Genomic DNA, 16,479 nt, shown 5'->3' with positions numbered 1-16,479 from the left:
AGCCATGTCCTGTTTACCTATGGAAGAAGCTGGAACCCTGAGTCATACATTATTCTGGACTGTGTTAGCAGGAAAGATGGTGTGTGGGTGTAAAGGTCCTGCTACTCCAGATGGGATTCATTTCTGACATTCTTGAGGCCATGGTCCTGGAATCTGGATTCGTATTTCCACTCCAACCCTTCTCAGGCTGGAATGAGTGCTGAAAACTGAGAATTATTGGAAAAGGGGGCTTATATGGCAGTGACAAAAATGGGAGTAGTATTATATGGTATTGGAAAGAGTCAAGCAGAAGTTTGGTACTAAAGAATAAGAAAGAAGATATAGAAGTGTAATCACTGTTCTAATGAAAACTGATTCCATGGGAGTTAAAAAAAACCAAATTATCAGGATGAACAGCCCTATCTTGCTTTGAAAGAGAACATATGTAAGAGGACAGTAAAAAAAAAATGTGGGTTTGAGAAGACAGTGAGTTAGGAAGTCACTGTCAGAAAATACTAAAAGGGCTGAGATTGGGGAGGTCTGAATATGTCCAGGGAGGTGGCAAGGTGGGGGGGGGGGTAGGTTGGGATAGATAGACAGGATTTCAGAATTTAGGCATCTATGTTTAGTTTGTAGTCATATCTCAGGAAGAAGGGGAGCTTCTTCCCAAGGGTCAGATAGGACCAAACTTGTATTTGATCTGAAGATTAAAAGGTAGAACAAAGGGAAGAGGCTACACATTAAGAAAAGCATGGTATGCTGGATTAGGAAAATCAAAGTCCTGTCGTATCCTGCTTTGGTCAGATCAGAACCAAAAAATCACATTATTATGGATGCTGTATTTTAACATGGACATTGTCAAGCAAGGGTGTCCAGATAAAAGTGACCAAGATATTAAAGAAACTATCTTAGGAAAAGTTTAAGGGAGGACACCTTTCTAAAGAAAGTATTTGAAAAGCTATGATTTGCAAGAGGGGATACACCTGTTTTGAAAAGCAAAATTAAGAGCAATAACCAAAAGTTACAGAGCCAGATTTAGAGTTTATTTTATTTTTTGTTTATTTATTTATTTTGATTTAGAATTTATAAAAGCAAAAAAATGCTCCTGCCATTCTCTTTCGTTGTTCCCCATGCCTGGAATGCTCTCATTTCTCTGGCTCTTTTTAAATTCCTACAAAAGCCCCCTTTTATAAGAAGCCTTCACCAACTCTTGATTCTGGCGCCTGCCCTCTGTTTTATTTCCTCTTTCCCGGGATGTAGCGAGCTTGCTTTGTATGTATTTGCACCTCGTCTCCCCGCTTCTGGTCGCTCAGGCCAGGGCCTGGACACACCTGGGGCTCCCCAGAAGGGGAATGGGAGTCGCAGGAAGCTCTCCCTTCCCGGAGGTCTGAATGAAGGCTGATGACGACTTGATTGAGTTCTAAAGCTGGCCCAAACGGCTAGGGTTCCGGTCTGGAGATGCATGGGTGGAAGGGGAAGAAAACGAAGGAAAAGGGATGGGACTGCTAAAATCTGGCCTCGGAAGGGAAAGCTGTGGGACCTAGGGCAGGGGCGGCCGGGTGGGTCTGACTCCCCTCCCCCATCACGGTCCTGGCATTCCCCGACCTCAAGCTTCAGCCCCCGGGGCGAAAACTCACCCGCGCCTCGGTGACGTCACGGCCCGGCCGCTTCCGCATAAAGGAGGCGGGAGGGCGCGGCGCCCGGCCCCGGGATGGGCACTGCCAGGCGGACGCCGCGGGGCTAGCAGCCCGGCAGCCCGCCGGCCCGCGGAGGATGCGGCCGCTGTGGAGAAGCCCTTCGGTTCCGGAGCGGGGCGAGCTGGACTGCGGCATCTGCTACCGGCCCTACGACCTGCAGGGCCGGGCGCCGCGCCGCCTGCCCGGGCCCGCGCCGCGCCGCTGCGGCCACACGCTCTGCACCGCCTGCCTGCGGGAGCTGGCGGCGCGGGGCCCCGGCGGCCGCGCGGCCCGGGCGGTGCGCCTGCGCCTGCGCCTGCGCCGCGGGGTCACCTGCCCCTTCTGCCGCGCGGCCTCGCGCGTGCCCCGCGGCGGCGTCTCCCGCCTGCCGCTCGACCCGCAGCTGTGGGCTCTCCTGAAGGAGAAGGAGCGGGCGCAGGCCGCGGCCCGGAGCCCGGGGGCCGAAGCCCGGGCCGCCTCGGAGACCGCGGAGGCCGGAGGCCCGCGGGGCCCGGGGCCTTGGGCGGCGGCGTGGAGGACGCTGCTGGGGCTGTGGGACAAAGCCACGAGCCGGCGGCGGCGCCCGTTACCTGGCAACGGTGAGCGGTGGCTCCGGGGCCCAGGGGGCCTTGGGCCGGGCGGGCTCTGAAGCGGGCTCTGAAGCGGGCTCGGGAGGCTCGGCATCTGCTTGGGAAGCTGGGAGTTTTCCAGCTGTTTTGACCTCATTTTACCATATGTCATTTAAATCACCCACAGTTGTGAGGATACCCTTAGGGGAAGGGGAAAGAAGCATTTATGGATTTTTTCCCATGTTCCATTCATTGCGACTCTATTGAGGGTTTTCTTGGCAAAGATTCTAGAATGGTTTGCCGGTTCATTTCTAGTTCATTTTTAGAAATGAAGGGCCTGGGGGGCGGCTAGGTGGTGCAGTGGGTAGAAGCACTGACCCTGGAGTCAGGAGGACCTGGGTTCAAATCCAGTCTCAGACACTTAATAATTACCTAGCCGTGTGGCCTCGGGCAAGTCACTTAACCCCATTGCCTTGCAAAAACCTAAAAAAAAAAAAAATTCAGGGCCTGGGACAAACAGGGTTAAGTGACTTGCCTAGTGCTTGAGTCGCTAGTCAGACTAGGGCGGCACTCTATCCTCTGCGCCACCTAGAGGCCCATAAGTGCTTATAGCTAGAAGTGCTTACCATTCGTCAGGTGATTGTCTTATTTGATCCTCACACCCCTTCGAGGTAACTATCATTATTATCCCTTAACAGTTGAAGAAACTGAGGCAAATAGAAGTGATTTGTTGGTGTCTTGAGACAGAACTTGAACCCAAGTTTTCCCATTTCCAGGCCCAGAGGGTTAGCTACTGCAGTATAAATGTAAACTGTCATGCACTTGAAGTCACATCCTCCTAAAAGAATGTTTGTGGGAAAAGGAACCCGAGGCTAGGGGTACCACCCCAGATGCTAGATATGGATTGTGAGGGTGGCTATATGAAGACTGCATCCCTCTTTCCCTGACCTGTCTGTTTACTCTCCTCAGTGCTCTACTGCTGTCCACAGAGCAAAACCCTTACAACCTGTTACGTGCTTTGAGGATACCTGGACTGTAACCATGAAGGTGTAACCAGCTGCTGACTCCTCCTGCTGTCCACTCATATCCCATAAGGGTGAACTGGGGCTGGGGTTCTCCCTGCCAAATCCAAGGAGTGTGAATGTGAATGTGTGTGTGTGAGATTTAAAACTCATGTGTAATAGCAGCCCTCTTAATTTGGGCTCTGGCAAAGGCTTAGAACTGATCCTAACAGCCCTAGAGTCTACACTTGTAACAGGGATAGATACATGATGGTTCCTTTGGCCTGTCTGTAAGAGCAACTGCCGTGTTAGCATTTCTGTGAAATGGTTTGAGATGGAAAAGAATGAATGGCACAAAGAGCCTACTTTTAATTCCAAGAAAATGAATTCTATATCCTTGGTCTTAAGAGAACCAAGAAAGTCAAATACCAGCACTTTTGTTGTTGCCCCAAGGTCTTCAATTCTTCCACCACCCCCATCCCTATTTGTAGTTTGTGTGGATCTTTCCATACTTATTTGTATATATTTCTTATTTCTCCTTTGAGACTTGTAAGCCTATCAAGGGCAGAAAAACTTTTTATCTGTAACATCAGTTCCTTTTTTTTTTAAGGCTTTTGCAAGGCAAATGGGGTTAAATGGCTTGCCCAAGGCCACACAGCTAGGTAGTTCCTAAGTTTATTAATAGAATTTACTTTTTCATTATCTATTTTTCTTCAACTGTACTCTTAACTACTTCTGTTCCTGGTAGCTGTTCATTCTTCCCCAGCTTGGGGTAGCTATAGTTGGAAGTCTGGTGGGGATCATATCATAAAACATGGTCAACAATGGAGAGAACAGATGAATACATCTTTCTTTGCTCCAATTCTCTTGGTTTCTTTACTTTCACAATAGATCCTGTGAAATGGCAAAGGTCCCCACTACTAGCTACAAATCATTTTTCTGGCCTTTGTCCATTTTTCACTCCTTTCTTAATTACTCAGTAATTCCATTAACCTTTTAACCTATCCAAAACATCACCAGGAGGTCTAGTCCTGTATCCCTTCACCACAAATTAATTGCTTAACTGAACAATTGGTAATTGTTGTGGACTACAGGAAGAGGTGGAGGTGGATGAGTAATAGAAAAGCTTGGCATCTATCTGAACACTCCTACTTATCCTCCCATAAGTCTTCTTAGGCTTCTACCTTAGGCTTCATAGTATAATAGGAAGAGTACTTTACAGTACAGTAGAAAGGCTCTGTGTAGTCAGAGTACTGCATTTGAGTCCTACCTCTGACTACTGCTACATATATAAACTTCTAAAGTTACCCTTACTGGGCCTCAGTTTCCTCATCTGTTAAAAAAAATGAGGCAGTTGGAATATATGTGTCTTTCTTCAGTCCCTTCCAGTTCACACTTTACCCTCAGCTTCACCCCTGAGGCAGCTTATCGATCTCACTCTGCTATAAGTTCTGCCTAACCATATTTTCACCAAGCCTAATGAAGAGCTTCCAGGAATGAAGTAGGAAAGCCTGTGATATTATCCTGACTATATTATTGTTTGTACATAGTTATCATGTAGTCTCTCCTCCATTAAATTGTAAACTCTTCTACAAACTAAGGACTGTCTTTTGTCTTTATGTCTTACGGTGCCTGGAACATGAGCTACTTAAGAAATGCTTACTGACTGAGTTGAAAAAAAAAAGAAATAAAGAAATCTTAAAACAGAGATTGATATATGGAACAGCACCAAGAGCCTGATACCCAACCTCCCTTCATCAGTCCCCACCATGAGCAAAGAACCCTGACCCCAAAATAATAGAGCACACAGAAAGGAAAGTATAATTTATATGTACAACCAAGAAACCCATTACAGAAGGGAGTGGGATAGGTGAGGAGCAGGTGTGAAAAGCAGAAGGGTTGGAGTAAGGAAAAGGTAGAGGGGATAGCAAAGAGGACTGTGGTAGCTGGGGGTTCACCATGCAAAATGTCACTTTCCCTTGGTCCCCATGGGGGGAATATTTCCCTATCCTCCTTCACCCCCAAGTTCTCTTGTTATGATCTCAGAGGTATGGAGGCAAGGTTTCCCTAGCTAGTACACCCCACCTTATCCAGTCAAATCCAGCCCCTTGGTCCAAGCTTGGAGCTGCGGGGGAGAAGGGTGAGGGCAAAGGAAGGAGGGGGTTGGTAGAGCACTCTTAGGACACCTGAGTTTCCAGAGCTGGGGCACAAAAGGGCCTGTTCCACAGTTCTGGCCCTTTGTATTCCTTCCCATCTTCTCTACAATACCTGGGTCATTGAGGTTGGGGGAGGCTCCTCTTTGGCCTGAGAGAATGTCCTCCATCCCTGACATTTTTCTTAGGGGGAGGTGGTACTTGGTCCCTTGGGGGAGGGGGGAGGAAATCCCCCTAATACAACAAGGAGCCAGTACACGGGAAGGTGACTCAGCCAGTGAATGGCGCCTTTATTCTGAGGCTGAACATGGATTGCCCTCCCTCCCTCCAACTTCCCACCCTCAATTTTGGGGGAGGTAGAGGACAGCAACATGTAGCTACACCTCGAATCTCTTTCCCCTAGGGGTCGTTTCCCATTCCCACCTCAGATTTTCCCTCCCTTTCTCAAGAGTTCTTTCATTTCCCCATGTGGGTCCATACCAGGCAGGGCAAATTCCCCGCCTTGGATACTGAGGATAGAGTTAATACTGCAGGGGGAAGGGAAAATTGGGGAAGCCCTACCCCTTTCCTTCCCCTCTTACCCCAAACCATTTGCTGGAGAGCTGTATGTATTAAGGTTGGGGCTACTTTGGAAGAACAACTCCCCACATCCCTCCCCAACCACAGCACCTTCATTCAAAGCATCAATGGAGAAGGCACCTGGGACAAGGGAGTAGGGGAATACAGGGGGAGAAAGCCCTGGTTTGGAAAATAGGGGTGGAGGTGAAAGGGGCTCCTTCCTATCCTGATGGTGGCCCAAGGGGTGGGGAAGGTGGAGGATTGGCAGCAAGCCCCAGGGGTGGGATGTGAGCTGGAGGACGGCCCCTGGGACGGGATGAGTGGCAGGGCTGGGGACCTTTCAGTCGTCTATACAGATCACTTCCCCAGCCCTGGGCTCCTTCCGATCCTGACCGTCGGACACCACTGTCCCCTCCTTCTCCTTCTTCACCAACACGGGAGGGCCGTTGGCCGCGGCTGTTTGGGGAAGGATTATTGAGATGGCATCAATATCCAAAGCCACATCCAAGCTCCACATCTTGAATTTGGCACAAATCCATATCTATAGTGTCTCATGACACTTATAGTATTGAGGATTAGAGGTAGAGATCCCCTTTTCCTGAGACTCCCTTGTGCCACACAACTAGGTTTATGTCCAATTCCCAGGATGAAACACTGATTTTCTATTTTCTTCCTTCCAAACAGGAAGAAATTAAGTCACAGGAGGTGAGTTATAAGGATTAGGAGATAGGGTACTGAGGTGTCACTGAGTGAGAGAGTAATAGAGCTTCAGCTCAGTTAAAAAAGGGTGAGAAGATAGGCAAGGCCCAGAAAGATTGATATAAGGAAAGAGTTTCAGGTATGGATGGGAACAAAGGGAGCAAGACAAGAGTAAAGTTGAGCAGAAGGAAATGGGAAGATAGCATGGGTTAAAAAGTGAGACTAGAGTAGGGGCAATTAGGAAGAAGTAGGGAAGGAAAGCTTAATGAAGGTAACCTCAGACAGTCCTGACAGACACATATAACTCTGTGATCCAGGGAAAATCATTTAACTTATCTTTCCAATGCTCAGTTTTGTAAGTTGCAAAGATGTCAATCTGCATTGATAGAGGGAGTTTTCCTAACTGGGACCTCTCTATGTTAATGAAATCACAGATGCAGTCCTCTTGCTATCCCCAGGCTGACCTGTTATGAAGGACCCTGCGGGCATCTGACTGTAATTGGCGCCGCCGGCGGCCAGGACCCCGGCGGGTGCAGCTGAGCTGAAGGCTGCTCCGTACCCCAGTGGTGTGGCGTAAGGACCCGGAGGGAAGGCCTGGAATAGAAGGGAAGTAAAACATCCATGTTCTCAAATTAACAAGAAGTTTGAGGAAGAAAAGCCATTTGTCCCTGAAGGAACAAGATTTGGGAAAAGGGCCTAATGGGAAATAAACATGCTAGACCTCTGTATCCTGCTATACCTCCTGTCATAGTGACCCAAAGAGTTGTAATTATATTCCATTTCATGGATCTCCGACAGAAAATGGGGCAAAAGAAACAAACCTAGTTCTGAGGTAAAAGAAGGTAGAGACTTACCGGTGTGGGATAGGGCTCTGTGCCCTTGCTGGCCAGACGGCTGAGAATGCTTCGCTCGGACATCTGTAGGCGGGCTGCGATGGGTGGGATGCGGGACAGGGTGGCTGGAAGGCGGGTCACATCTGCCTTCATGTCGCTCAGCAGCTCCTCCAGCTGGTTCAGAACTGGGGCCCGGGCCGCAGAGAAAGAAAGAGCAAGAGAAAGAGACAAGGACAAAGAGACCGGGCCGTCACCAGGAGAGATGGAGGCCAGAAGAGACAGAGAGAGAGACAGTGTCAGAGAATGACAGAGTTTGCAACAAAAATAGAGAATGAGAGACTAAGATAGTGAAAAAGACATGGGGCAAGGGAGGAAGATAATTCAAAGGACTTGAGATAGAGAACAAGAAAAAGGAGGTCAGATGGAGAGGACTGAGAAGGAAGGAGGGTAAAGAAAAGAAGGGGGGATAAGGGAAGTCATAGGAGGACATGGGGACCAGAGGATCCCAAAAGGGGGTAATGAAAAGGAAATAGGAGGAACCAGAAGAATTAAGTAAATTTAGGGAGCCTAGGATCCAGTGGATGAGAGGTTAAGGGAAGGAGTGTTAGGGGATCAGAGTTAAAAATTTAGAGATACAGGGAACTAGAAGAGGTAACAAAGGATTACAGGTTCAGGGTATCAGTCCATAAATAAAAAGTTCTTGAATTTGAAGTGCAACAAAGGTGAAAGAATTTTTGGATGACAGTTTTGACACTTGAGGTCAAAGGTCAAAGTGATATTAGGTTCATTAGGGGTGAGTTAGACAGGTGGTAGGGACAGGGAACAAGGTAAAGATTATATGGGGTGTAACAGTCAAGGAAAGGTGTGCACAGTGCACAGGAATGGAGAAGGAAGATCCACTGAGATACAATATCAGAAGTTTAGAAGCTAAAAAAAGCTAAAATAAGTTCTAATAAATTTGGTAAAGGGGATGTGGTAAATGGTAGGGTAGAATATATGATTTGTATAGATTAAGATTCCATGGGGATTGGGCAGCAGGGTTAGAATGTTAGAGGCTAGGGGGTAGGGCTTTAAAAAGGTAAGGGTTGTTTTGCTTTGCAAGGGTTTTTTTTTTCCAATTAGGGAAGGTAGGAAAGAGAGAAAATAGACTTTTGTTAATTGAAAATACTAAATTTAATTTTAAAAAGGAGGGTACAGGGGTCAGAAGGGTGAGGGAAGGTGTTCCGCGGGATGCAGGGTGCAGACTTACGCAGCGTTGTGGGCCCTCCCCCGCGCGGGGCCGCCGCGGCCCTTACCCTTGTGCAGGACTGCGTTGGCCGGCTTGTTCCCCGCCAGCGACTCCTTGGAGAGGTGCTGGTGGCTCTCGGCCAGGCACTCGGCCTCGGCGAAGCGGGCGTGGAGGGCCATGGCGGGGTGCGCCGGCTCCTGCGACAGGTTCAGGTAGGCCGCCCGCCGAAGCTGCTCCTCGATCACCAGCGCCTGCTCCAGGAGCTACAGGTATGGTGGGATGAATGCCCAGAAGTGAGAGGTACAAGAGATACCAAAGTAAGTCTTCAATGAATATATTAATGAATTTGTGTTCTAAAGTATACAATTATCTCACTTAAATCTATATCTCAGGGGTGGCTAGGTAGCGCAGTGGATAAAGCACCGGCCCTGGAGTCAGGAGTACCTGGGTTCAAATCTGGTCTCAGACACTTATTACCTAGCCGTGTGGCCTTGGGCAAGCCACTTAACCCCATTGCCTTGCAAAAAAAAAAAAAACAACAACAAAAAAACCCCTAATCCCCCCCTAAAAAAATCTATCTCAGCGTAATACTCACCAACTCACCCTAACCTTGATTCTAACTTTGAAACCTTAATTAATAATTCCAATTCTAAGAATTTACATTGAAATCTTGGTCTTAGTCTTCACAGTGTTAATCTCTCATCAAAATGAAACTGATATCTTGACTCAGTTCTAAGCATTAACCCTTTCTAAAACCCTAAGAATTCTGAAGCTGAAATTGATCTCAACTGCCACCCCCCCCCCACTCTATTCAGACCTTAACTTCAATAACCCACCTTGAACCTCCGGGCTAGGAACTTGTTTTTCATTTCCAGGAAGTTTCCCTTGTTGGCCTCAGTTTTAAATGGCTCATTAATGATGGCAAACTGGGCATCATTTTGGATGTCCTGCCACCGAGCATAGCCATGGCTACCGGCAGAGGGAAAAGAGAATTTCTGTCAAGGAACTCAATGGAGATGGACTGTGGAACAACAGATTCTCCTCTGTCCCTTGGCCTCCTTTCCCAGGGTGTAAGAGCATTCTCCCCTGTAGCTGTCCCCAGAATATAAGCCCCTTCTCCCCAAGATATGTGAACCTCCTTCATTATAGCTCATTTTTCCCTACAGTTTTTCTCCCTGGGTTGTGAGTTTTTTTTCATGTTATGAAGGATACAGGACGATCCCAGCTAGCAGCCAGTAGTCATGCCTCCGGTGCCAAATCTCATTGAGTTTACCAGAGGAAATAGCTGCCCGTTCCTCATTTTGCCACAGTGTATGCAGCTCTGGGAAGGAAGGGAGGAGAGAAACAAAAGAAGCATCAGGCACCTGTAATGATCACATCATCATACTCCAAGCAATCCTATATTTTCCCCTATCTCCTTGTTCTAGGAGATGGGAAAGATCAGTGATGGAAGGAAAGGAGTTAGGCTTACTAATACATAGGTCAGTTACAGGGGTGAGTTAGGGTAATCACTCAATAATGCCTACTATATGCTATGCTAGGTGTTGGAGACACAAAGACAAGATACAAACGAAACATTCTACTCTCAAGGAGCTTACATTTTATTAGGGAAAATAACATGTTCACACATGAGTACATATCAAGTAAAATACAAGGTAATTTTGGTAGAGAGGCACTGGAAAGATTGGGAAAGGACTCAAGTTGAAAGTGGCATTTGAATTAAGCTTTGAAGGAAACTAATGATTTGAAGAAGAAAGGATGGAATGCATTCCAAGCATGGAGGAATGACTGCACAAAGCATGGAGACAGAAAATAAAGCCTCTATCATGACATTTGACAGGCTATTAAGTGGAAGGATTAGAATTGTTCTAGCTTTCAAAGGAAAGAGGTAGGTCAAGTACAAGAGATATCAAGAAGTGAAAAGGTATATATATTAACAATAGTAGCCAATGGGCTGCTCAAATTGTTCGAATACCAAACTTGCCAAAGTTTGCCAAATGCTTGCTAAAAAGACTATTTTATGAAGAACAGGGCAGAGCAAAAAAAGCTATATAAAGACACTCTCAAGGATTCTTTTAAGAATTTTGGAACTGATTGCATTACATAGGACAAGCTGGCCCAGGCATCATCAGAGAATGTGCTGTGCTCTATGAGCAAAACACAACCGAAGTAGCTCAAACGAAAGAATAGATGTGGCATATAAATACCCTAAAATAGAATATCCTAGGGAGACCTCCTGAAGACAAGAGTTCACTATGGGAGTTTAGAGATAATTTATATGACAAATTTTGTTGGCAGTGAGTGAGAATATTTTATACCTGTAAAGCCACCATCTGCAATGTTAAACATGAACCGTGGTTTCTCAATTTTCTCTTCTCGACGTCCATTGGACCGGGGTTCATCTCGAGATGGCCCTAATCGTGGTTCCCTTTCCCCTTTATGCTCTTCTGTGAAGGGAAGGAGTCAGGAAAACACTGATCACTCTCAAGCCAGAATCCCTTCCAATAATCCAAGGACTGCTTTCTAAACTCCATATCAAACAACCATACTCCCAGGACCCAAGCAACTGACTCCACAGCCATCACCAACCCTGTCGCTTTCATTCCTGCTTCCCTCATAGACCAAGGATTCAGTCCTTCCACCCATTATCTCTCTTGCCTAAATCCCCCATTTATCCCTCTTGGTTTCTCCCCATATTCCTGTTTATCCAACAGGTTCACCTCTTCCCTTTCTCCTAGTGATGATTCTCTAGCTGTGAGGAAGAAAGGATATTACACTACCTTCTGACTTAAGTAGGAGAACCAGGAGTCTATTCTTCCCCCAGTACTGCAAAGGCCAACAATTACCTGGTTTTTCCTTGTCTCCTCGGTTCCCTGGTTCAGCTTCTAATTCTCCAGGAACTTCAGACTCCTCATCACCTAGAATTATCCTCCTTGGTTCCCCCGGTGAAGGGGTTGGGCTGGGGGCATCAGTCTGAAGGGGATATAGAAAGTTATAATAATGTTTGTCTTTTGTTCTTGAAGAAGACCACAACATCAGTGAAGGGATACCATGACAAGCATATGAAATGAATTTGAGTGAGGGGGTGTTGTGCTAAGTCACCAGCCTCACTTTTCCCCTCCCGTGTCACCTGGGTTCAATGACCAGCTATGAATCAGGACAACTGGAGATGGCCCTGGATGTGAGGCAATCAGAATTAAGTGACTTGCCCAAGGTCACACAACTAGTAAGTGTCAACTACTGAAGTGGGTTCTAACCCCCATCCTCCTGATTTAGGCCAATGCTCAACTCACTGCACCATCCAGCTGCCCTCATAAACAAAGTTAGGAGGTAAAAGAAAGCATATAATTTTGCCTTCCAGGCTTTTGTTGCTGTTCTCTCTCTGAGGGATTCAAGCATACACACATACACACACACACACACACACACACCCCCCTACCTCTGTCTCCATCTTCTCCCCTCCTTTTTTGTCTTTATCTGGCTTCTCTTCTGAGTTGTCAGCTTCATCCTTTTCAGGAGGCATCCTTGTCTCATCCCCTCTCTCACTTGGGGTTGGAGTAGCTGTAAAAAAGGAAGAAAATAGATCATTACAGAGACTGTCATTAAGTTTCTGTTCCTCTCTATTTAGCTGACACTGAATTTTTGTCTCAACTCCATTATACATTTTCCTCCTGTTTCTCCTTTCAAAAATTGAATCCTGTTATATGATTACCAGGTTTGGATGTGCAGGGACTGTTGGCTGCAGAAGCCTCAGGGGTGGTAGGAGATGTCTTGGTAGGGGAGGATGCTCGGGATGAACGCTTAGAATCAGCACTAGGGTCAGGCATCAACTCTGGCATTGACCATCGGCCATTGATATGTTCAAACTCCTGTACCTAAAAAACAGAATAAAGGGGTGTGTGTGTGTGTGTGTGTGTGTGTGTGTGTGTGTGTGTGTGTGTGTGTCTGTGTCTTTGTCTTTACTTCCATTAGGAATTGGTGTGGGAGGCTGTGGCTCTAGATGCTTGGCAACTACTCGGGTTTATCCTCATACTCTCACCAACCCAGGTATAGAATTGAAGAACAAGAAACAAAAGAAGAAAAGGAAATTTGCATCATATTTGTTCCTAAGGAAAAAGGCAGGAGGGGGAGTTGTCCATACCTTCTTCTTAACTAGGGACATGACTCCAATTCGAGTCAACACTTGCTGTCGGCTCAGCCCCTCCCGAGGAACACCATCAGCAAAGGTCTCAGAGCCATCTGCCCCAGGTTCACAGAGATGTCGCATGAACAAAGAAACATAGGCCCTAAAAAATACCAGATTGGGTAGGTTTAGAAAGTCTTGAGGGGAAATAGGGCAGTGAGAAAGACACAGGGATTATAAACTCTGAGCCATAACCCCCCTCCTATATTTCTTCCCCTTAATCACATCACCATCAGGCTTCCCAATCCAAACATGGTTCCTCAGGTTTACTCTTCTTCTTCCCCAGGCCCCATCAGTTATACTCTTCATCTTTCTCTGCCCACCCCTGCAATATGATTGTTAAGTACAGTATGTGTTGCCAGTACTAGCCACAGTAGATGTCTGTCTCACACTCCTTTCTGCTCATGAGGTAAGAGTGAGACCCATCTTGGCTCTATTCTGGGACCCAATGAGGGGGGATGGAGGTAGGCTGAGCTCACCCCCCAGGAAATAGGGTCCTGAGGAAAAGAGGAAAGGCAGTGGTGATCAGTTGAGTAAGGTCACATCATATGGAGGCCAAGGAGAGTACTAATTATCCCAAACTTGATGGCCCTATCCCAATTTTATTCTAAAAGTCTCCATTCCTCTATAATCCATACTCACTTGAACTCTTTTTCAGTTTTGCCCCTCAGGTCCCGTACCAGCCATTGAGATGTGAAGGCATCCTGTGGTGGCATCCCCCAGCGCATTACTGCATTCAGGAAGGCCTTTCGCTGACGGGTGTTGAACCCAAGCACCTAATGGGCAGTTGGGACAGAGTGTGACCAAAGAATCATGTGTGTCTTGATTCCTGTTCCTCTCAGTGATTTTGAATTCTAAGCCTGCCAGCCTTTCTCCCCCAAAACTCTGGTCTAAATATGGTCTCAGGGAATCTAAGTTCCTAAGTTTTTACCTCAATGTTGCCCCCAACTCGAGCTAACAGTGGAGGGAGCGGTTTATCTTTCTCATTACGTAGTTGCCTCTTTGACTGACGACGTCCTGGTAGGAGAGAACTTGATTAGCAGGTCCACCTTTTCCACCCCTCAGTACTGATATTCCAACACACAAAAGAAAGTGGGATTATGAACTATGTGTGGTAATTTTCACTTTTCAAAGCTGAATGGATCTAAATGGAATAAGTCTAAATCAGTTCTTAAACTTTTTTTTTTAGGTTTTTTTGCAAGGCAAACGGGGTTAAGTGGCTTGCCCAAGGCCACACAGCTAGGTAATTATTAAGTGTCTGAGACCGGATTGGAACCCAGGTGCTCCTGACTCCAGGGACAGTGCTTTATCCACTACACCACCTAGCCACCCCTAGTTATGTACATTTTTTTAGCCCATCCAAATTCATGAATCCCCTGAAATCTATGCAGTGGTCTAATTAATATCCCAATTAAGTCACAGAAAATAGACAATAAATCTGAAGGGAATTGGGAAGCAAAATATAATAAACTTGGGTACAAGATTATAAAGATAGCTCCCACCTTCTGGTCGTTCATCAAAGTCCTCATCTTCTTCCTCTGACCCCACTGAATATTCAGACTGGTTATCTGTGAAAGTAACAAGTGTGTGAGATCAGTAGATGCTAGACTCCTCTCATCTGAAAATCTTTGACTCTAGAGAATTTCTTCTTCCAATGTGGCCTTTGTTCTCCTAAATATTGAAAACTAAGTCATGTGTCCTCCCCACCTTTGGATGACCCCCCCCCCCTTCTCCTTTCTAATCTGAGTTTAAATGTTAAGTATGCTGATACTATCCCTACTCAGCAAACACACACACACACACACACACACACACACACACACACACACACACACAAACACATGAGAGACTTCTGGGGAGGGTCTCCTCTCCCATGATTCCTGACTCTTGTGTGGTCTGCTTTAAAATGTGACCCACCATGACCTCTGGATGACTTCTACGTAGCTTCTATTTCCTGTTAGATCTTCCTAAACATTTGAGTTCTCATCAGGAAGGGTTCTTTCATAGTCTTCTCCCATTCTATTTGTATCTAGCTCTCTCAGGCTCTCCTATGTCCTGCTAAGCATTTTCTTTCCTCCTATCCCCCAATCTTCACCAGGACAAGGGCAGTGTGATCCTTAATCATCACTAGGCAGGATGGGGTAAAAACCCCTCACCTTGGTCTTCTTGTGCAGCATCATTATAGTTGACTTGTTTTCGAACACGTTTACCCTTGCCAAGGTTTCGGGCTAGGTCCTCCTGCTGCTGCTCATAGTGATGTCGAAGCAACTTTTCCCAGTAATCAGGGTCCACATTTTCTTCCTGCTTGATGATCTCTCGCTCTATCTCCTCAATCTAAGGGAAAGGTAGAGAGAATATTAGCAGCTCCCTAATCTCCAACTTCCATGGGACCTCTTTCCCCATCATCCCATCTTTTATTTTTTTTAAGGTTTTTGCAAGGCAAATGGGATTAAGTGGCTTGCCCAAGGCCACAAAGCTAGGTAATTATTAAGTGTCTGAGGCCGGATTTGAACCCAGATACTCCTGACTCCAGGGCCGGTGCTCTATCCACTGCGCCACCTCATCCCATCTTTCTACTACTGATGTACTCAAATCTTTTCCCTCTCTTGTATCCAAAATTTCAACATGCCGTTTTGTTTCATTTCCTTATTCTACTCTTTCCTAGCACATCCTCATTCTCTGCTTTTTCAATATCTTTATGGATTCACCTGCCTTGCCTGCACTGATAAAGCACCCTATATCTGAGTCTCTTTACAAGGCCTGTCTTATCTATTAGTTTGGTAGCTTTATGAGGAGAGATACAGTTTTCTCATTAGACAGATTGGGGGTACAGTGGATAAAGTACCAGGCTAAGAATCAGAAAGACTTGGATTCAAATTCAGCCTCAGATTATCACTAGCTATGTGACTCAGGGCGAGTCACTTACTTCTGGCTGCCCAAGTTTCCTCAACTATTAAAGGGGATAAGGGGCAGCTAGGTGGCGCAGTGGATAGAGCACCGGCCCTGGAGTCAGGAGTATCTGGGTTCAAATCCGGCCTCAGACACTTAATAATTACCTAGCTGTGTGGCCTTGAGCAAGCCACTTAACCCCATTGCCTTGCAAAAACCTAAATCAAACAAACAAAAAAAAACTATAAAAGGGGATAATAACAGCACCTACCTCTGAGGGTTGTTGTAAGGATCAGATGAGATATTTATAAAATGCTGATCAAGGTACATAGTAAACACTTAATAAATGGTCATTCCCTTTTCTTCCCTTCCCCATTACAGTGAAATCTTCCTGAAGGAAAGAATGTTCTTTCTCTAATCTTCTATTTGTGTCACACCTAACCAGCCAGTAAGACTTTGTGGGAATTGATCATTATAGAGAAGCAGAACTAGGGAATCCCAGTGACTGGCTCCAAGTCCCTTACCTTGTCCTCTTCACGAACCACATACTGTGCCACTTTAAAAGAGCTGAGATATTCATTCATGTTCTGCACATCAGTGTCTTCAGTTGCATCCTGGTTCCGGTCTAGTAGTCGGGCAATGGCCTCATTGTCATAGTGGATCACACTACTATCTTCTTCTTTGTTTTCCCCTGAGGTAAAACAGACACAA

At 46.3% G+C, this 16,479-nt stretch overlaps 2 protein-coding genes and 1 non-coding gene across 11 annotated transcripts in view; 1 reads left to right on the top strand and 2 right to left on the bottom strand.

Annotated features, from left to right (window-relative positions):
- Positions 1–572: 572 nt before the first annotated feature.
- On the top strand, positions 573–5,042 carry RNF227 (ring finger protein 227). Its single transcript, XM_074225550.1, has 2 exons — positions 573–2,254; positions 3,194–5,042. The coding sequence occupies exons 1-2, from the start codon at positions 1,753–1,755 to the stop codon at positions 3,244–3,246; spliced, it is 555 nt and encodes a 184-aa protein (XP_074081651.1). The 5' UTR covers positions 573–1,752; the 3' UTR covers positions 3,247–5,042.
- A 600-nt stretch (positions 5,043–5,642) lies between these two features.
- CHD3 (chromodomain helicase DNA binding protein 3) overlaps positions 5,643–16,479 on the bottom strand; it is a 29,682-nt gene continuing 18,845 nt past the window's right edge. For 4 of the 9 annotated variants that reach the window (XM_074225522.1, XM_074225524.1, XM_074225523.1 and 1 more), the window contains exons 24-39: positions 16,293–16,459; positions 15,036–15,213; positions 14,382–14,447; positions 13,811–13,896; positions 13,522–13,655; positions 12,838–12,982; positions 12,409–12,571; positions 12,136–12,257; positions 11,543–11,669; positions 11,015–11,143; positions 9,909–10,017; positions 9,533–9,665; positions 8,718–8,959; positions 7,490–7,653; positions 7,100–7,229; positions 5,643–6,392 (exon numbers count right to left, since the gene is read on the bottom strand). In XM_074225522.1, coding sequence (XP_074081623.1) covers positions 6,158–6,392; positions 7,100–7,229; positions 7,490–7,653; positions 8,718–8,959; positions 9,533–9,665; positions 9,909–10,017; positions 11,015–11,143; positions 11,543–11,669; positions 12,136–12,257; positions 12,409–12,571; positions 12,838–12,982; positions 13,522–13,655; positions 13,811–13,896; positions 14,382–14,447; positions 15,036–15,213; positions 16,293–16,459 — 2,330 coding nt within the window. In that variant the 3' untranslated portion in view covers positions 5,643–6,157. The other 5 variants (XM_074225526.1, XM_074225527.1, XM_074225530.1 and 2 more) reach the window with 3 other exon arrangements.
- Positions 13,228–13,378, bottom strand: LOC141515780 (small Cajal body-specific RNA 21). Its single transcript, XR_012476524.1, has one exon.

This window comes from Macrotis lagotis, chromosome 2, assembly GCF_037893015.1.
Source record: "Macrotis lagotis isolate mMagLag1 chromosome 2, bilby.v1.9.chrom.fasta, whole genome shotgun sequence".
NCBI classification, from domain to species: Eukaryota; Metazoa; Chordata; class Mammalia; order Peramelemorphia; family Peramelidae; genus Macrotis; species Macrotis lagotis.
The sequence above is the reverse complement of the archived record's forward strand: the minus strand, read 5'-3'. Positions and strand labels throughout refer to the sequence as shown.